This window comes from Podarcis vaucheri (genome assembly GCF_965113315.1).
Source record: "Podarcis vaucheri genome assembly, chromosome: 6".
In the NCBI taxonomy this organism is placed as follows: Eukaryota; Metazoa; Chordata; class Lepidosauria; order Squamata; family Lacertidae; genus Podarcis; species Podarcis vaucheri.
This window is the reverse complement of record NC_138764.1, coordinates 29,261,186-29,281,950: the sequence shown is the minus strand read 5'-3', so window position 1 is coordinate 29,281,950 and position 20,765 is coordinate 29,261,186. Positions and strand designations below refer to the sequence as shown.

At 43.9% G+C, this 20,765-nt stretch overlaps 1 protein-coding gene across 1 annotated transcript in view; it reads left to right on the top strand.

Annotated features, from left to right (window-relative positions):
* Positions 1 to 1,919: 1,919 nt before the first annotated feature.
* The window catches only part of SLC30A7 (solute carrier family 30 member 7), a 34,093-nt gene continuing 15,247 nt past the window's right edge, over positions 1,920 to 20,765 (top strand). The window contains exons 1-8 of the mRNA XM_082227967.1: positions 1,920 to 2,197; positions 2,758 to 2,859; positions 7,629 to 7,742; positions 10,104 to 10,191; positions 11,768 to 11,894; positions 13,637 to 13,798; positions 16,474 to 16,524; positions 18,094 to 18,229. Of these exons, the coding sequence (XP_082084093.1) occupies positions 2,118 to 2,197; positions 2,758 to 2,859; positions 7,629 to 7,742; positions 10,104 to 10,191; positions 11,768 to 11,894; positions 13,637 to 13,798; positions 16,474 to 16,524; positions 18,094 to 18,229 (860 nt within the window). The 5' untranslated portion in view covers positions 1,920 to 2,117. The remainder of the gene's footprint in view (positions 2,198 to 2,757; positions 2,860 to 7,628; positions 7,743 to 10,103; positions 10,192 to 11,767; positions 11,895 to 13,636; positions 13,799 to 16,473; positions 16,525 to 18,093; positions 18,230 to 20,765) is intronic.

Genomic DNA, 20,765 nt, shown 5'->3' with positions numbered 1-20,765 from the left:
GATCTCTTCCCTTTTGGGTGCGTTGTGCTTCCTGTTGGAAGAAGATCCCGCCTCTTGGAGAGCGGGATCTTCAGAACTGTATCTTCGCCTCTCGGTTATTTGTTGCGATTTTCCATTTCAGCTGTCTCTGATGGATTCCGGATGTTATTAAGGGCAGCGCGCTTTTAGAATCGCTAATGGCTATGGGGGTTGGAAAGAGTGGCGTTATATTTTATTTTTAAAAAATAAACACTCGATTTTGAAGTTGGGTGGCCATCTGTCATGTATGATCTGTTTGAGATTGCAGCCTAGCAAATCACTAAGAGCTTCTTAGTGCATTGCCGGGGGTTGGACTAGATGACCCCCGGGGTTCCCTTCCAACTTCTACGAGAAGAGGTCAAAAGAAAACTCTTAGTGATTTGCTAGGCTGCGATCCTGCCGGATTTGCACGGTGACCCTTTAAGGCGCCAAAATACTGGCTCCCAGTTTAGGATTCCATGTATGCGAGTTGGGGAAGAGGGAAGAGATGCCTGTCCCCCATTTTTTGAACTGCTGAAGGAACTATTCATATAGCTGTCCCAGCTCCTGCCAACCTAGCAATTTGAAAGCACACCAGTGCAAGTAGATAAATAGGTACTGCTACAGTGGAAAGGTAAATGGCGTTTCTGTGCGCTCTGGTTTCCGTCATGGTGTTCCAATGCACCAGAAGCAGTTTTTTCATGCCGGCCACATGACCCAGAAAGCTGTCTGTGGACAAACACCGGCTCCCTCGGCCTGGAAGCGAGATGAGCGCCGCAATCCCATAGTGGCCTTTGGCTGGACTTAACCATCCAGGGGTCCTTTACCTTTTAGTGCTCTGCTTCACTTTGCAGAGGTGAGGTGGGTTGCAATTAGCTGCCTAAGAAGCAACTAGGTGGGCTGGAGAAAGAGGAGAGATGCTGCAAAGCTGAGGCCAGAGAGACACATTTAGTTCTGTGCCGGACTTTGGGACTCCCCTGGTATCAGAAAGGGGGAGCAAGATCAGTTGGGGTGTCAGTGCAGTCCTATGCTCACATTATATACATATACGGTATGTGTGTGTGTAACTTAAACCATACTGTATAGGCTAAAAGACATCATCATCATTATGAATCGCTCACATGACGTGGGGCACACACACCATTTGAATGGCAATACCCCTCAACTTTTTGGGGGGTTGGCTGTCCCATTCAAATATTTTATTGGGGGGCCGAAGACCACTAGGAGTTGACTCCTCTGTGATGGGGGCATACAGGGCTAAAAATGTATTGTGTGCTGTTTTGTATTCTGTTGGAAGCTGCCCAGAGTGGCAGTCAGATGGGTGGGGGTACAAGTAATAAAATAATAATAATAATAATAATAATAATAATAATAATAATAATAATAATAATATCAACAACAACAATTCCTCTTCACCCAGACCTTGGTCTAACTAAGCAGTCTGTGGCCTTCTTTAAAGCTGTGTGTTGGAGGGTCATTGCTTCATTTATGTATTTTTGTGGTTGTTGTTTTTTTACTGTAAACTTCCTTCTGATGCTCAGGCAAGGGCGGTATATAAATCTAATTAATAATTATTATTATTATTCACAGCCAGGAACTAATACTGATAGTAATACTAATAGTGGAAAGGTCTCTTGTAAAGAAGCAGGCAAAACAATGGAACACAGTGTTATAATAATAATAATAATAATAGTTATGAGTTTGGGGCAGGTTGGAGAACTTATTGTTGTTGTTATTGTTGTTGTTATTATTATTATTATTTCCAGGCCCTGACTAAACTCCAGCCAGCCTCTCCCACAGAGCGAGAAGCCCCGCCCCCTCTGCTCCCGCTCTCCGCCCCACGTGACGCAACTCGGCCTCCGCTCCTACCGCGCAGGCTCCGTAGCGGCGCCTCGGTCCGGTTGTGCCGGAAGTCTCCCTTGGCGGAAGGGGCCGGCTGCTGGGCTCACCTGGCAGAGAAGCGAGCGCGAAGGGGCCGGGAGGGGGGCGCCTGCCAGCCAGCCAGCCAAGCCAAGCCCGCCCGCCCGCCCGCCCGCCCAGCCCCGCTTCGCCCAGCCAGGCCAGGCCTCGGGTCCCGCTCCCCCTCCGCCCGGCCCGCGCGCGGCCCGCCACCCTGGAAGATGCTGCCTTTGTCCATCAAGGACGACGAGTACAAGCCGCCCAAGCTCAACCTGCTCCGAAAGCTCTCGGGCTGGTTCAGGTGAGGAGCGCGAGGCCGAGGGAAGAAGCAGCCCGACACGCGTCCACACGCGTGTGCGTGGGAATGCGAGCCCAGCATGAGGGCTTGGCAGCATGGAGGCTGCCTCGGGGAAGGGGCGAGGCTTTGCGCTGTGTGAGGAGGAGGAGACTTTGCTTTGGCAGGCCTTCTTGTCCGTGATGTGACCCCCCTGGGGGGGTCGGGAAGTGGGGATGCAGGTGCACTGAGGGGGTGGCTTATAACTGACACTTGGGGGGGGGCCCTCCCAGCCAGCCTGCCTGCCTGGTACGGACGTGGGTGGGGGTGACCACAGCTGGAAGGCACCCCCAGGGTCATCTAGCCCAACCCCTGCAGTGCAGGACTATTTTGCCCAAAGTGGGGCTCTCGAACCCAGGACCCTGAGCTGAAGAGTCTCCTGCTCTAGGGACTGAGCTGTCCCAGAGTACCAGCTTCTCTTCTTCCCTCGAGAGAGGCAAGACCCTGGCCAGCATCGCTTCTTGGCTAACTCTCTTTTTCACCCCCATGCTCTCCTCCTCCTCCTCTGTTTCCCGCCTGCCCTTTAGGTCGATCCTGTCGGACAAGACGTCAAGAAATCTCTTCTTTTTCCTCTGCCTCAACCTCTCCTTTGCCTTCGTGGAGCTGCTGTATGGCATCTGGAGCAACAGGTACCGGGAAGGGAGGGAGGATGCGGGAGAGGCGGTGCCTGTTCAGCTCCGCTGCTACTGCTGCCACGTCTCCCAGCGCCGGGTGTGTGATGATGGCTGAGAGTGTCATTGGCCCTGGGAAAAGAGGGTGTGTGTTGGACTATCTCATTCATTCCTCCTCCTTGGAAGGCGGAGCTGCCAATGTTTGTTTTATGGGAAGCGGTCTTTTTGGTACACGTTGTTTTAAGAGCAGGTTTTAAACTTCAGGAAGAAAAGAAGGCAGGGAGGCTTTCAAGAAGAGGTGGTGACTGTACTAGGGGCGGGGAAAGAAATGTTTTGGAGCCCTTCTCCCCTTTTGGCTGGCTTGAAGGTTTTTGTTGGAGGGACTGCTTGCATAACCGTTGCCTCTGAGTACATGATCTGCTAGATTTGGTACTCCTGAGGAGTTTTGCAGTGTACACTGTGTAGAACGGTTGCTATAGTAAGATCAGGGAGAAAATGCTGAGGATAAGGAAACCTTAACTGGTCAGGTCCTGTAGATTAGAAGTTGCCAAAGGCAAAATGTCAACATGCTGTTCCTTTAGCTCATGAAGGCGTAACTTCTGCAGCTGTAATGATGCTGTAGTGGTTCTTGATTGATATGTAGGCCTTTATTTTTCTCCGGCAAAATTTGGGAAAGTTGTTGATAGTTTATGGCACTTGTATTCTCTTGTGGAAGCCATATAATCAATCCCTTATTTCTTAAGAAGCGGTGTCCTTGTATCCTGTACAGTGGTACCTCGGGTTACATACGCTTTAGGTTATGTACACTTCAGGTTACAGACTCCTCTAACCCAGAAATAGTACCTCGGGTTCAGGATGAGAACAGAAATTGTGCTCCAGTGGTGCGGCAGCAGCAGGAGGCCCCATTAGCTAAATTGGTGCTTCGGGTTAAGAACAGTTTCAGGTTAGGAACGGATCTGTGGAACGAATTAAGTACGTAACTAGAGGTACCACTGTAGTGACCAAATGGATGATGCCAGTAGCTCATCAAAGCAAATCAAGTACACTAGACTAAGAGCTGGTTCACACATGGCTTTCCCCCTTCTGTAGATAGAGAGCACTATAAGAAACCCCTGACAGATAATTTGGGAAGTTATGGCAGCTTCTGAACCTGTCAGTATATTGCAAAATAAATCCAAATATCATACTTTGCACATACTGCTATATACGTGTTAAGAAACACATGTATGTAGGAGGAGGTGTTAGTGCTACGGGCAACTGGGGAACGGGGCAAACAAAAAGCCTTTGAAAGAATTTCCTGCATTTAACCAGTACTGTAGAGAGAGAACGAAGTATCGATACAACTTATTCAATATTTATTTGTTTTGGCTCCTTTTTAAAGGTTTATATGCATGAATAGCATGGGCTCTCTTCATGTTGGTGCCCTTTAGAAATGTATTGGTGGTAAAGTTATTTGCAGTTCAGAGCCTGATGTTACGAACAGCAGTTGGGTTATAGAACCATGCCGTCTTTTGACAGCATGGACACGTTTCAGTACAGAGAGCTCTGAGAAATATTTGACCATGTATCTGCTGCAACAATATAGCTCGCCATAAGATTCTAGATGGAAGGCTTTGGCACTCTTTTGTCAGAAAATAAATTGTTGTGACTTAAAATCAATATATAAACCACGTATGCATGAGATAAAGGTAAAGGGACCCCTAACAGTTAAGTCCAGTCGCAGACGACTCTGGGGTTGCGGTGTTCATCTCGCTTTACTGGCCGAGGGAGCCAGCATTTGTCTGCAGACAGCTTCCAGGTCATGTGGCCAGCATGACTAAGCCACTTCTGGCGAACCAGAGCAGTGCACGTAAACGCCGTTTACCTTCCCGTCGGAGCAGTACCTATTTATCTACTTGCACTTTGACATGCCTTCGAACTGCTAGGTTGGCAGGAGCTGGGACCAAGCAACGGGAGCTCACCCCGTTGCGGGGATTGGAACTGCTGACCTTCTGATCGGCAAGTGCTAGGCTCTGTGGTTTAGACCACAGCGCCACCCGCTTCCCAATATGCATGAGATATTTGCACCTTAATGCAAGACACCTTTTGGTTCCTGTGATGGGTCTGTACCCTGAAGCTGACTTCAGTATTTATTCCACTGTGATGAGCAGGGCAGTGTCCTCTGGCAAGCATGATGAGCTGACTGCCTTCCTGCAAACTTTGAAGTTGTGTAAGTGGGTGGGGATTACCCCAGGAGTTGTGCATTGATCCCTGCCATCTGGAGCACAAAATGGGGAAGTGGGTGTTGGGTGCTGTTGCTTGAAGGCGTTTAGGGCACCTTCAATCAGCAGAGCTCAACCCAGCTGCTGTTCACTGACGCTTTCTTCAGGAATGGCTTTCATCTATGACCAGCAGTCATTAGATGCCTTAATAGTCCCCATGATGCACTTTTATTAGGGTTCCTATGCATCCTAGCACCTTGTGGTATGACAGGCTATCTTTGTATACATATAGTCTCTGACTTCTTGGTATCTTTTATACTCAAAAGCTTGGTATCTGTCAGGACCCAACACTGTTGTCTTGAAGAGCCCCGTCTATTTTTGTAGCAAACGGTATATTCATAATGAATATTTAAATATTGCTTCTAGTGGGTCGGTCTTCTGTGAATACTAGGAGAGATGAGGTGGGTTAAATCTAAATTATGGTTATGATGAGTGGAAAGCTCATTCTGACAATTTAAATAGAAACACACAATTTCAGAACTAAAGTATTTTATGAGCTACTGGGAATGAATTTGTTTTTATGACAGTCTTTATTTTCTGCTCTTTAGTCCAGAGATTTTCAGCGGGTGCCTACAACTCAAATAAACACCACATAAGAGACCAGTACAGTGGTACCTCTGGTTGCGAACGGGATCCGTTCCGGAGCCCTGTTCGCAACCTGAATGGAACGCAACCCGTGTCTGCGCACGCACGGGTCGCAATTTGCTGCTTCTGTGCATGCGCAAGCAGCGAAACCCAGAAGTAACCCTTTCCGGTACTTCTGGGTCGCTGCGGGACGCAACCTGAAAAGACGTAACCTGAACCGAACGTAACAAGAGGTATGACTGTATCAGAAATATTTAAAACCCAGTAAAACTCAAAGCAGTTAAAAGATCTAATGTTGGTACTTAAAGGCCTGGGCGAGTAAGATGGTCTTATTCACACAGTGTTAAAAAGAATCTGAGTGTGCATCAAGCAAGCCTGCCTGGGGAGAGCATTTCACAAGCAGGGTACAATGGCAGAAAAGACATTTCCCTGGTCACTCACTGCCTCCCTACAGAAGGCAGGGGATGGTCCTCTGAGAATGATCTAAAATCTTTGGGAGCTTCATAAGAATGCATTCTGCTAGTGTTTCTGAACAGCTGATGAATGCTATGTACTTCAGATGCTTTTACGGAGTAATGCTAATATAAATACAGCTTAAGTTAGAGGAAGGTTAACATCACTTAATAAAACGACTCACTCCAGGCAGGCCTGTTTTGGAAGCTATGCTTCCAAATTTAGGATAAACTACCATAGGAGTAATTATTTTCCTGAGGTGAGTAATAGTTTTTACTTGCCAAACTGCTTCACATGCCGTGTGAGACACAGGCTTACATTCCTGGGTGGGCTGGTAACAATTTCTATGGAGTTGGTTCCCTTTTGTATTTATTTCTTAGGCTGATCCAAACCTACCTTCACTGATAAATCAGAGAATATGGTTGTTTCAACACGCAGATTAATAATAAGGAAAATAACCATTGGAGCTGAACTTGCTAATTCTTTTGAGCCGGCTTGTTTCTGGTGTTGAAGCAAACCAGTCAACAGGGACTTGTTGAACTGCTAGAAAAATGAAGCTTTTCCAAGCAGTGACAGTTGTGGATATTAGCACAGGGAAGCTATATCTGGAGATCTACCAGATCATATATTACAATCTGTATGACTGGATCCCCAGGAACAAACAGTATTTGCCTCATTGGACTGTGTGAACCAGTCCTCTTAAAAAAGATTCAGTGTAGGATTTATTTTTAGCTACATCAAAGGTAAAAAAAACCCAACAGTTGCAGGTAATTTTGAACATATTTTGGCAGAAAACTGATTCATTACTATAACCCAGTATCATTATAGCTATGTAGATGGGCTAGGCAATTTCTCACCAGTGGATTGTAATAACAAGTGACTGTAAAGCTCTCATTAACATTCCTGATTGGAATTTCAAATTAATCCTGCCTTTTACCACCTGCTGAAGACTTGCCATTAAATGTGCTTGATCAGGAAATAATTTGCCATGAATCAGTGAACACATACATTTTTGAACTCCTCCAGGTGTTTAGGAATGGCTAGGTGAGGCTATTGCCTTGCCTCTATTGTGGGGAAAGTGTTGGTGGCTATGTTACACTCTCTGATTTCATCTGAATGTCTTATTCAGGATAGACTACAAATATTTTATCCAGGATTTTACTTTTGGTGACAGTACATTTAATTCCTTCCCCTGGCTAATAAATTAATCTTGTAGTTCATTGTACTGAATTTTCCCAATGCTTTGTGCATAAGATCTATTAATTAGTCTCACTTCTTAATAGGTTCTGATGGGATAGAGTTTTTGAATGAACTAGATACCATGTAAATGTGTATTAACAAGAAAATATTTTAAGTAAAAACTCCAAAGGAGCCCTGGCTTTTGAGCAATCCTTGTGCACAGTGGAGTTGCTAATGGAACTGACCTTGAAGCATTCAAATATGCTATAAGTTCTGGTACCTAACCAAATGTTTTCTTTCCTTTTCCAGTTTAGGTCTAATATCAGATTCTTTTCACATGTTCTTTGACTGCACTGCTCTGTTAGCTGGACTGGCAGCATCAGTAATTTCGAAGTGGAGATCAAATGATGCCTTTTCTTATGGGTAAGTAGGGAAAACATAGATGTCCTAAGAAACCTATATATTGCCTCTAATGCCTGATGGTAATAAATGACAGAATGTCAGCATACTCTAGTCAATCTAAACAGAGCAGTGTTGCGTTTAGGAATTGTACTCAAGTGGGCTGGTGCAATTAGGCTGTAAATATTTCTATTGTACCTATTGTACTACAGTGGTGCCTCGCAAGACGAAATGAATCCGTTCCGCGAGTCTCTTCGTCTAGCGGTTTTTTCGTCTTGCGAAGCAATCCTATTAGCGGATTAGCGCTATTAGCGGTTTAGCGGCTATTAAAGGCTTAGCGGCTATTAAAGGATTAGTGGATTAGCTGCTAAAAGGCTATTAGCGGCTTAGCGGCTTAGAAAAAGGGGGGGGAGCGAAAAAAAATCGGAACACTTGCAAGACGTTTTCGTCTTGCAAAGCAAGCCCATAGGGAAAATCGTCTTGCGAAGCAGCTCAAAAACGGAAAACCCTTTCGTCTAGCGGGTTTTCCGTCTTGCAAGGCATTCGTCTTGCGGGGCACCACTGTACCTTTTTGGTAGGAGGGCCAAGTCTCAGACACTTGAGAACTTTTCGCCTTTAATGTTAATGAAAATATGACTCAAATTAATGTCAGGCTGTTTAGCTGTTGGTTCGCGTACACTTTCCCACTCTCAGGGACATGGGCAAGCTTCCAGAAATCCGAAGCTCTCTCTGCTTAGGGAACACAATGAATGTTTAGTATGGATACAAGTTGCCTTGAAAATCTGACTGGTGCTGGGTTGCTCCCGGGGCTTTCTGTGGGTTGCACCCCTGTTAGTTCCTGGCTTCCTGATTGTGGTTTGTTTGGGAAAGTGCTGGCTTGGATGCAATGCTCAGACCGAAGCCTCCTTTCTGTGCTTGGTGAAGGGAAGAGTGAGGTCAGAGTGCTTGGTCTTTGTGCACCACCTAATCTTTCTAACTATGGCTTTGCATTATGCGCCCATGAGACCTTTGTGTCATGATGCCTGAAGGACCTCTTCAGTTTCATGCTTCGCACATGTGCATCAGGTTTGCTGGCTCATGGTAACTAATTGATTTGTATCAGTAGCTGTCTGGCAGGCCACATCGGGCCCAATATCACCTTTTCTGCTTCCTTGAACATGGCACAAATCCTTCTGAGGACCAAAACAGATGCTCACATCTTTGATAAACACACATGTCAATTTGGCTATACACTGGTACCTCGGGTTAAGTACTTAATTCGTTCTGGAGGTCCGTTCTTAACCTGAAACTGTTCTTAACCTAAAGCACCACTTTAACTAATGGGGCCTTCTGCTGCTGCTGCGCCACCAGAGCACGATTTTTGTTCTCATCCTGAAGCAAAGTTCTCAACCTGAGGTAATATTTCTGGGTTAGCAGAGTCTGTAACCTGAAGCGTATGTAACCTGAAGCGTATGTAACCCATGGTACTACTGTAATGTTCATGGGTCCACTTCTATTGCTCAGTCAAGCATGCAGAGGCCTACAGCAAAACCCACACCAACGGTGCCCCCCACTAGTTTAATTTCCTCCTCCTAACTCAGCTCTGATAATGAAAGTGAGCTGATTTGTGGGGTGAGGAAAAGGCAACTCTTCAGGCAGCAGATCATGAGGAGGTAAGTTGGCTTTACTGCTATCCTCCATGCACTCAGTCTTACGATAAAGTTGATACACATTCAAGTTAAATTGGCAAATACATTTTTAGCAAACACATGGCATATCTGGTTTTGGCCTCAGTAAGAAAGGAAAAATGAACTTTCATACGCTGCCGGGAGCAGCATCTGCCAAATGAGAAGCAGGGCCTGGTGTGCTGCTTTTGACCTGGCTTAAGGGCTGCTTTCTGTGTGGGTTCATGCAAAGTGGTGCTTGCTGGCACGAAGCAAGCTGAACGTTGCCTCGCTGCAGGAAATGGGGGACTGCACCCACTCTGGAGCAAATCTTCCACTACCTGGTGAGAGTTGTGCCTGCAGATCAGGTGAGCAGCAGCGCTTTTGGATCTTCTCACTCAATAAATGGTGCCAGCTGGTTTGAAAGCAGTGTTCAAGGCTCTGTTTCTCATCCAGTGTCAGTGCTTCTCATTTTTGAAAACGTATTGTAGGGGCTTTTGTGACGATACAGTTCTGGTGTGGAGTCTGTATACCTTATTTGCATTCTAGGAGCAAATGGTACACGGCGCTAGCTTCAATTCTTGCTTTAGTTATTCTTTTTAAAAATATCACTTTATTCAGATTATTCGGCCACCATTTGTTACTGGGTTTTTCAGCTATGGGAAAAAACCTAAGACTTCAATAGTTGTGGAATTTGGGCTAATGCAGAGTGCTACTAAGATCTTTGTAAAAATCTTTCTAGGTATGTTCGAGCAGAGGTACTAGCTGGCTTTGTCAACGGTCTGTTTCTGATCTTCACAGCCTTCTTCATTTTCTCTGAAGGTGTCGAGGTATGTTATGAAGATGGCTATAAATCATTCCTGATAAATAAACTGATTTGTGGAGTTCATTCCTGTGGTTATTTACTCGGAAGTTGGTGCCAGAGACCTGGTTTGTATGACACTGTGAGCCTGCATCTAGTGACATTAAAGTCAATAGCACCAGTGCTGCCAGAGCAAAGAAATATGTGCAATAGTGCCTCCAAATGCAGGAAATGCATCCCCAAACCATCTTTTCACAAGATTTGAGACAGCCCAGTTTTAGCCCCCTTATCATTAAATAGCAGGCACAAACCACAGCATTCTTCCCTATCAGAGGGCTAGGCTATGGGCAGCCAACACTTCTACTCTCAGAAAGGCAAAATAGTGGTGCAATTCCCAGAAAGAATTAGGAGCGACGTAGCACAAGCGAGATATTCCAAGCAGCTTGTATCCATACTAAACATTCATGGCAGCTTCATCTGCTGACTTGATTCTTCGGTCTTTTCCCCCCAAACAAACTAGATACCGTATTTTTCGCTCTATAAGAGGCACCAGACCACAAGACGCACCTAGTTTTTGGAGGAGGAAAACAAGAAAAAAAAATTCTGAATCTCAGAAGCCAGAACAGCAAGAGGGATCGCTGCGCAGTGAAAGCAGCAATCCCTCTTGCTGTTTTGGCTTCTGGGATAGCTGTGCAGCCTGCATTCGCTCCATAAGACGCACACACATTTCCGCTTACTTTTTAGGAGGGAAAAAGTGAGTCTTATAGAGCGAAGAATACGGTAAGTGCTATGCCAGGAGTAAGCCAAGACTTGCTCTTGACCTCTTTCTGGTTTAGTGCTTGTAGTTGGTTGGAAACAAACCAGGGCTAGAGTTCACCTGAGAAACCAGGCTCTGGGTTTTTTGTAATGTGTGCAGCATCCCTGGGGGATTAAAACAAGCCATGTTTCAACTTGACTGAGTGCTCTTTGGTGGAAGGGATGGCTCAGCTCTGTTCTGCCTCCAAAATACCAGTTGCTGGAAACCACCGGAGAGGAGAGTTAAGAGGAGGTTAAGGGGTGATATGATAGCCATGTTCAAATATATAAAAGGATGTCACATAGAGGAGGGAGAAAGGTTGTTTTCTGCTGCTCCAGAGAAGCGGACACGGAGCAATGGATCCAAACTACAAGAAAAAAGATTCCACCTAAACATTAGGAAGAACTTCCTGACAGTAAGAGCTGTTCGACAGTGGAATTTGCTGCCAAGGAGTGTGGTGGAGTCTCCTACTTTGGAGGTCTTTAAGCAGAGGCTTGACAACCATATGTCAGGAGTGCTCTGATGGTGTTTCCTGCTTGGCAGGGGGTTGGACTCGATGGCCCTTGTGGTCTCTTCCAACTCTATGATTCTATGATTCCTCTTGTGCTTGGATCCTGTTTGTGGCTTTCCCACGGGGATCTGGTTGGTCACTGTGAGGACAGGACGCTGGCCTGATTCAGCAGGCTCTCCTTATGTGTGGATGCAGACGATGCTTCACAGAGCACTGATATGTAGGATACCCTGAGAATGTTCTATAAGTGGATGTTGTAAATGACTTGCACTCACACCTTCCGCTTCCCTGTTGCAGAGAGCCCTTGAACCTCCTGACGTGCATCATGAAAGACTTCTTCCAGTTTCTATACTCGGCTTCCTTGTAAACCTGATAGGAATTTTTGTGTTCCAACACGGAGGACACGGCCACTCTCATGGTTCTGGTAAGATGCTCAAACAATAATCTAACGGGCCTCTCCAGGCATCCCTTTTATTACGCATTCATGATGATTTGTGCTCCTGATGTTATCGGGGCAGTCAGACACAACCCCACTTTCAATTTTGCTTGTGCCTGAAAAAGCTTTGGGTTGAACATACTTTTTAATTTCTACTCAGTGGATGTACTAGAACGTCCTCCTTAAATCCTGAAACTTTTTATACCTCAAATGTTCTGAGGTTGGTTTTTTGGGGGTGCAGGGAGGTTGGGATGTCCCATTTTTGCTGCCCTATAGTAATGCAATGATTTGTGGACGGTCCAGTATAAATCTATACCACCAGCGCACTATTATTTCAACAGTGACATGCTGCAGAATGCACTTCCAACAAAACACCAATCTGGAGCGGCCTTTAATCAATCATTTTGTCTCCAGTTTCACTAGATGGCTCAGTACTACGTTCTGTCGTACAGCAAAGTTCCAGTGAGATGTCTTGTACACTCATTATACAGCTGTGTTGTGCCTCTCATGCTGCAATATCAGCAACCACTGGTCACCGTTCACCAGCATCGTAAAAGCCTTGGAATACCTTTGATGTCCACTGGATTTTTCAGGAGAAAGAGAGAGTTGTTCCATAGCTTAGAGAGCCACTAGAAGGCCTTGCCTCCTTAGCACCAGCAAAACACCGCTGTAAAAAATGTCTTAAAATGACATTTTAAGAATCAGAACCTGCTTTGTTGTTTTTATTGGCCAATTCATTAAGTCCTATATAGTATGCTACTACAACTCACTGGTTTTCACTGCCGTCTATACTTAATATGTGAAATGAATTTTTAATATGCGGCATGTAGTATTGCTTTAAATTTAGCAAGGAGCATATAAGCTGCTATCTGGAAATATGCAAATGATGGGAAATATCATGCATGGGGGAACTGTAGTGCTTAAATAGGCGATAGCTTGTGATGAAACTACTATTGTGTAGAAATATGAACTTTAGCTATGGCTTTGTTCTGAACTAGTGTAAAATAGAGCTATGTTTGGGCAGGTTCAGGCATGACTCTCTCAAGCCTAAGATAGAGCTGTGTGCTTATGAGCCCTTGCAATCCTGGCTTTAGTGCATCTATCCTAGCTTTTTAAACCACAGTTCCCTTTGTTGTCTGAATTGGTTTATTGGCCTATGCTCTATGATAATTGCGTCTGAAACTGGGCCTTAGTCGATTGGCTAGATTGAGCAAGGGCACATTTTTAGTTGATCACAATAGTTTTGATCAATTAATTGACTGAAATATAAGTCCTTATGATATGTGCCACCTTAAGGGTATCCCCTCCTGGGACGAAAAATAAAAAAAATGACAGTACCTCTTCTGTGATACATGCATCAACTGAGAAGAAATATAATACTTTTTTTTTACTGTAAAGCTATTTTATAAGTTAATTTAAACATTTTGGAGCAACAGATTTTCTGTTTTAACAATGGGGATTGGCGGCCATACAGATTTTCTGCCCCAAGCACCGAAACGTGTTTGGCCATTTCCGTCTTGTTTATTGAACAATCGAAAGAAGCTATTATTGCTTCATTGTTTTCAGACTTAAAATTGCAGCTACCTACAAAGACATTTCTTAAACCTAAGAAGGCTGCCCCTTCCTCATCACACAGGAATGACTTTACAGGGGTAACCCTGAGAAGTTAGTATTAGTCGTGACAATACACAGAAGCGTTCTAAGTCACTCCAACAAATTTCTTTTTGCAGGGCATGAACATAGCCATTCCCTGTTTAATGGGGCTCTAAGCCATGGGCACAGTCATGGAGGACACGGGCACAGCCATGATTCCAAGCATGGACATGGGCATGGGCATTCTCATGACCACAGCCATGGACATGGGGATTCGCAGAGTCAAGATTGCTGCCATGGTAAGTGTATATGACCTAGCAGACTCAGAGATACACATGCACATGTTGTGTCGTCTTCATTGTGGAACCCTTGCATGGATGCGCTGCAAGATTCTTGACTTTTCTGGGCAGGAAGATAACATTGATTGTACAGTCGTACCTTGGAAATCCAATGGAATCAGTTCCGGAAGTCCCTTCGACTTCCAAAACCTTCGGAAACCAAAGTGTGGCTTCTGATTGGCTGCAGTAGGAAGCCACAGAATAATAATAAGAATATAATAATAATTTATTATTTATACCCCGCCCATCTGGCTGGGCCTCCCCAGCCACTCTGGGCGGCTCCCAAAAAAATATTAAAATACTGTAATACATCAAACATTAAAAGCTTCCCTAAACAGGGCTGCCTTCAGATGTCTTCTAAAAGTCTGGTAGTTGTTGTTATCTTTGACATCTGGTGGGAGGGCGTTCCACAGGGAGGGCGCCACTACTGAGAAGGCCCTCTGCCTGGTTCCATGTAACTTGGCTTCTTACAGTGAGGGAACCGCCAGAAGGCCCTCGGTGCTGGACCTCAGTGTCCGGGTAGAATGATGGGGGTGGAGATGCTCCTTCAGATATACTGGACCAAGGCTGTTTAGGGCTTTAAAGGTCAGCACCAACACTTTGAATTGTGCTTGGAAATGTACTGGGAGCCAGTGTAGGTCTTTCAAGGTGTTATATGGTCTCGGCGGCCGCTCCCAGTCACCAGTCTAGCTGCCGCGTTCTGGATTAGTTGTAGTTTCCGGGTTACCTTCAAAGGTAGCCCCACGTAGAGCGCATTGCAGTAGTCCAAGCAGGAGATAACCAGAGCATGCACCTCTCTGGCGAGGCAGTCCGCAGGCAGATAGGGTCTCATCCTATGTACCAGATGGAGCTGATAAACAGCTGCCCTGGGCATAGATTTGACCCAGCGGACGTTCAGCTTCCAAAAATAGTTCACAAACTGGAACACTCACTTCCGAGTTTGTGGCATTCGGGAGCCAAAACCTTTGAGAACTAAGCTGTTCAAAAACCAAGGTACGACTTATATGTAAACAGTTGAATGTTGCCTTCTGACCATTTAACACATTTTCTGCAGACTTTATATGTAAGAGATTGTAAGTATCCCATGTTGCTTGTGATATGTGCACATGATTATGTTTCTTGCTGTGTGTGCTCCCAAGGGAAATTGCTGTGAATAGAAACTATGTGCCATATGTATGTATTTATTTAAATTTTGATGTTGTTTAATACAGTACATGTGTATGCCACTCAGATGTGCATAGGTGTGCTCTTAATAGCACACAATGATCTCCCAGGGGAAACTCACCTGGAGCCATCATTATATATATCTTTAGGCATCAGGCAAAAGCTTTCCTCTATAACCAGGCCTTTGGCCTTTAATTATCTGTTGCCTTTTAGAAGGAAATGGGGTGTTTTTAATGTATTTCTTTTCCCTCTTGGTTTTAATGTATATATGTAGGGTTTTTATTGTCCGTCTGTCTGTTTGGTTTTAAGTCATTTTGGGCTGCTCTGGGCAAAGTAAAGTGACTAACAAATTAATAAATAATAGTAATTTAGTCATTACTATAGTAATAATAGTAATACACAAGTGTATACTTACACGCAGAAGAAATCTTCTTTTATTCAAATGGATCCTTGCAAATCTGTATCTGAAGCTGCTTGCTATCATTTGAAAAGAACAAACAAACACTGATTCAAATCCAGATTAAGTGGGGACTGGCATCAGTTCTATTTTAAGGCTCATGGCAACATTTTCTTTAACTGCATTGAAGGTTAAGGAGGACAATGTCTCAGAGTCACTTTCTTGCCAACTTTCAGGGGGTGATCATGGGCCAGTAGACCTCTCTCACCCTCACCTTCTTCATAGGATGGCGGTGAGGATAAAATGTGTTGGAGTGGGGACAGCAACACAGCCGTGTATGTTGACTTGAGCTTGAGGGAAGCGTAGGCTAATAACAGAATTGTTGATTGCATTTTTGACAGTGAAGGAAGGTTGTTGAAAAGGATACTTTTTTAAAAAAATCATTCTGTGTAGATGTTGAGTAATTATTGTCTAGTATTCAGCCTCCCATTTTTATTTTTTTTGAACAGGTAATTAAAACGTCAGTGGCTTAGGTGCAGAATAATTTGGACTCCTGTAATATGAGATAATTCCTGTCTGATTTCTAAGTGTTTGTTTTTAAGGCCTTAAACTTTACACGTTCTGGCCGTGTTTGACTTGCTTCTGGATTCTCAGCCTAATAGTAATCTGCACTTAGATACGACCCATTGTTTGGAAATCGTGACGTTATGTCCCAAGTTGGCAGGCAACAGAGCTTTCTATGGCTTGTGCCTGCGTTGTTAATTTGCTTCTTCCATCTTTCTCTTCTCCTGTCACCTCAAAACAGAACCCAACATGAAATCGCTTGGAAAGTTTGGATTTTGGAGAATTCCTTGAGTTCCCTTCTTCCTCTATACTTTCACTTAAAAAAACATTCTAGGTTCAGTTTTTATTTTAATTAAAAAAAAGGATTTCCAATTCCATTTGATTAAGAAGGTGATGCTGTATAAGCAGTTGCGGCAAATAATACGATCCCAGAAAGAGAACTTCAGTGCTGAACAGAAACTCACATAACATTGAGAGGATAAATGCATTTTATCTTCCTGCTGTTTTACAGATAATCATCCCATTGAATTGGCTGCTGGATCCAGCAAACAGATTTTAGAAGGTAAGTTATCAACAGAGTGTGCTAAAACAGAGTCGGTGGAAATGAAGCAATAATAGCATAGTGCGAATCTGGAAGAAACAAAACTATATTTATAAAAGTTTTATGTTGAAATTCACTAACAATGAGGAAACACATTTCTTTTCTGACCGATCCTGGACTTAGGGGACTCAGCCCCTTGGGGAGTTGGGCAGCAAAAGCCAACCACCCCTATTTTTCTACATCATACACGAGAATTCACTTAGCCTATGTCCTATTGTGTTCAGAAGGAAACAGGAAGGAGCAGTTGTTGTGAGTTGCATCACTTTGCACTGATGGAATGTGCTTTGATCTGGTGTAGGGAGCTGTTAGCAGAATGTGGAGAAATGAAAGCTTTGTTGATTCCCTCTCCTCCCTCCAGCACCATCCATGTGTCCCCAAAATCAGACAGACAGACAGAAGCGGTTAAAGATAGCAGCTGCTTTTTAAAAATGAAGTAAGAATGCAATTCAGATAAGTTTTTCAAGTCCTGTTAGAACTGCTCCATCCTTCATGGGAGATTATGCCCTCGGCTACCAGCAGAGGGATCCCTAGGCTTCGTTTTGGGACAGGTTCTACATATCATTGAAATGGAGTGGCTTGACATTTGTTCAGATTTGTGTAACTTGCCTATATTTATATACGAACTTAAGTAGTGTATTTGGAAAAAAAAAATGTTGCTGGCACACAAAAATAATTTTCAGCAGTTGAAATGCAGAAGGGATCATAAATGGTTGGGGTTTTTTGCAGAACTTCCTTCTGGCAAAGCTTTCTTCGAGTTCAGCTCATAAAATGTATTAAAACATTTCAGCTAATAAAAATCAGCGGTGGGTTTTTAATTGTGCTTGGTGTTTTATTAATTTGGAGAAAAATTATTGCTCCGCAAAAAGTTCAAGTTTGATCTTGTGACAACGATTTCCCTTATGCTTTGCGTACTATAAGGGGACATGTAACCATTTGGGAAACTGGTATATAGACAAGTAGTGAAAATTTATTTTAGTGTTATGTATTATTTTATTACAGTTTTTTGTTTTTGTTTTAGGAAAGAACCTATTTTATTATAGGGGTTTTTTTTCATCGTGTGAGTCACCCAGGTGACTTTTGTTAGAGGGTGACCCACAAATAATGTAAATAAATGGCAACTCCTTTTGTAAAAATGTTCCTGATCATATGAAGGAGCTGTTTCCATAGTATGTTTGGCATGGGTACCACTTCTTGGATTGTTTGTGTTGTCTGAGTGATGTGAAAATAGCCTGCGCTGCATCTTCTAGAAACTGGGAAAAGCCCCAGTATGGATTCCACTTGTGGCTCACAGTTTTTGACACCACCTTTGCAGAATGGAATTGAGATTTGCTGTAACAGATTTCTCCTGCAAATGTAATGTGATAATAGGCATGTCCTGTATTTTTATGAGTATCATAGTAAATATTTACACAGGAACTGTTTGTCTGCTATCCATTGTTGGCTGTGCCACTTATTTGAAGGCCTACTGAAATTTACGTTGAAAAAAATACATTAATATGCTTTCTGATCTTAACGTATGTTTGTTTGTAGGTGTCTTTTTACATATTGTTGCCGACACACTTGGAAGTGTTGGTGTAATCATATCTGCGTTACTGATGCAGAACTACGGTTTAATGATAGCTGATCCTATCTGTTCGATGCTGATAGCTATGCTTATAGGAGTAAGGTAAGTGCTGGGATGGGTGGTCATTTTCTAGGGTTTGGAATTAAAGCAAATATTGCAGCCTTGATTGTCAATTGCTATAATTGCAGCATCCGTTTACTTTCTTGCTTACTTGTTCCTCTCCCCCGTTCTCCCATCGTTTAGCCATTTATTTTCACACCTAAAACTTTCTCCTGTCGGCAGCCAGTCTTGCTTGGACATGTAATTTCTGCGTATTTTAGGCTTGCAAAATGGCCTTTCTGACCCACATTGTGAAGCATTTTTCCATTGTGTGTTGTTTATATAAGCAATGTACTGTACTACTAAATGGATAAGAATGGCCTCAAATTCAGTGGAGTCCTGCCGGCTGGCACGCAGTGTAGTCTTCACCCAAACTCAGCTGCCAAACTTCTCATAAAAAGCCGCTCAATATCTGTCGTTGTCTTCTGAGGCTTCTTGCTGCCTTTGGTGGTGGAATGTCTCAAGCTTATTGAAAAAGTACCCCACGCAGCAATGGATTTCTGAATCAGGAAAGTGTTCCGCTGTGTAACATAGCTTTCAGAAACGGTTCTAAATAGAAGCTGACAAGGCATTCAGACTTTTCAGTCACGCAGAACTCTTCATTAAGTTGCACGTTAGGAGCAATTTTTTTTAAAGCTTTCGGAGTGAGGATAGGAGTCTAAACCAACAGTTGCCAGTGTGATGCCCACGGGCACAGATATGCCCGCAAGAGGGTTTCCAAAGCAACCATGGGGTTTTCTCCCCGTGCTGGAATTAGGAATGAAAGAAGCATTCTGTTGGACCCAATGGAATAGGTTGCAATTTGTGCTTGATGATCGCGGCAGCTTCTCCGGTTCACAGACCTGCCCATGAACCAAAACAGGTTGGCAGTCCCGGGTCTAAGCTGTTGTCTGCAATGTTCCTGTCTTAAGATGGTAATAGCTTTCAACGACTTCTTTAGACGAGAACTTTGGCCCTTGTGTATAGAGCCCAATATGGGTAGGCCTGAGTCAAACAATTTGTATTTCACTTTTGTGGTGTATAGATTGCTGGGTGCTCCCACTAAAACTAAGCTCCTACATGATGCGAGAGCGGGAGCAAGCAATTTTCTTTAAAAATATATATATTGGGGCGATTGTCTTAGATGTGTGGTTTCCCTGATTTACCCGTCTTATATCTGCATTTGTGGGCTGAGTCAGCGATGAAGGCTTCGCGTGTTAAATTCACTTTAAGCCTTTTTGAAAGGTTTTGCTTTCTCCCACAAATTTTGTCAGTGTTCCTGTTGGGGAGGCATGGAATCTTCTACCATGCCATCTTCCACCTTTGGAAGACCACAGCACTATGGTGTGTTCTTGAAGAGATTTCAAAAAAGGTGGGGCTATTGGATAGTAGAATACTTGAGCTAGTACCCTTTCTTTCAAATTTAAACCGAGCATGGACTTTTGAGGTTATGAACAAAATTGTCTTCCATTCTGTCAAATGAAGACTATACTGATTACAGTGGTGCCTCGCAAGACGAAATTAATCCGTTCCGTGATTCTCTTCGTCTAGCAGTTTTGTCGTCTTGCGAAGCAACCCTATTAGCAGATTAGCGCTATTAGCGGTTTAGCGGCTATTAAAGGCTTAGCGGCTATTAAAGGCTTAGCGGATTAGCGGCTAAAAGGCTATTAGCGGCTTAGCGGCTTAGAAAAAGGGGGGAAAGCGAAAAAAAATCGGAACACTCGCAAGACGTTTTCGTCTTGCAAAGCAAGCCCATAGGGAAAATCGTCTTGCGAAGCAGCTCAAAAACGGAAAACCCTTTCGTCCAAGGGGTTTTCCGTCTTGCGAGGCATTCGTCTTGCGGGGCACCACTGTATTTAGCTTTTGAAGATCAGGCTCAAGAACTTGTTTTTAATTTTTTATTCATTGCCGTACCATAGAAAAACTGTTGTCTGTAGGCATTTCTAAGTGGGAAAGGGAATCGTTTGCACATGAAATACATAGTTTTCAGTGTGAAAACTACATGTTTGCTGAAAGATGGAAACTGATAACCTGAGATGCACAAAATGTGTATTTTCTCTACGTGGCTTCTTTTGCCTTCTTACCTCTACTTGTATTTAGTTAGGAAAAATCCTTAATACTCCACAAGGGTAACGAAGAAAAGCAGAGTTGTAGCTCAAGCTTATATACCCTTAGCATCTAAATCAAGTTTGTGTAATATTTTGTTTCTCTCTGATCTGGAAGTGAGAATTTCTAGGAGATGAGCGTGCTGCACAGATGATTTCTTGGTAGCGCAAGAGAGTGCAAGCAGCCAGCTGCTGGGGAAAGGGTGTAAGGATAGGAAGTGGATTAGAAGCGTGAAATTTGGCTGCAGGGCAACACCACTTCTGCCTCCTGGAAGCAATTTCTGAATCAGAGGCACCGCTGCAAAATAACCCAGGCCCAATGTTCACCTTAAGTTCTTGGCGTTAAATCTGAATCCCGTTGACAGCGTTGGCTTTCATTGGTTTATAGTCCTCCCCAGCTCTTTACATTTTGAAACTTGTGGGGTCTAAAGCTGATGGCAGCAAATTCAGACTTA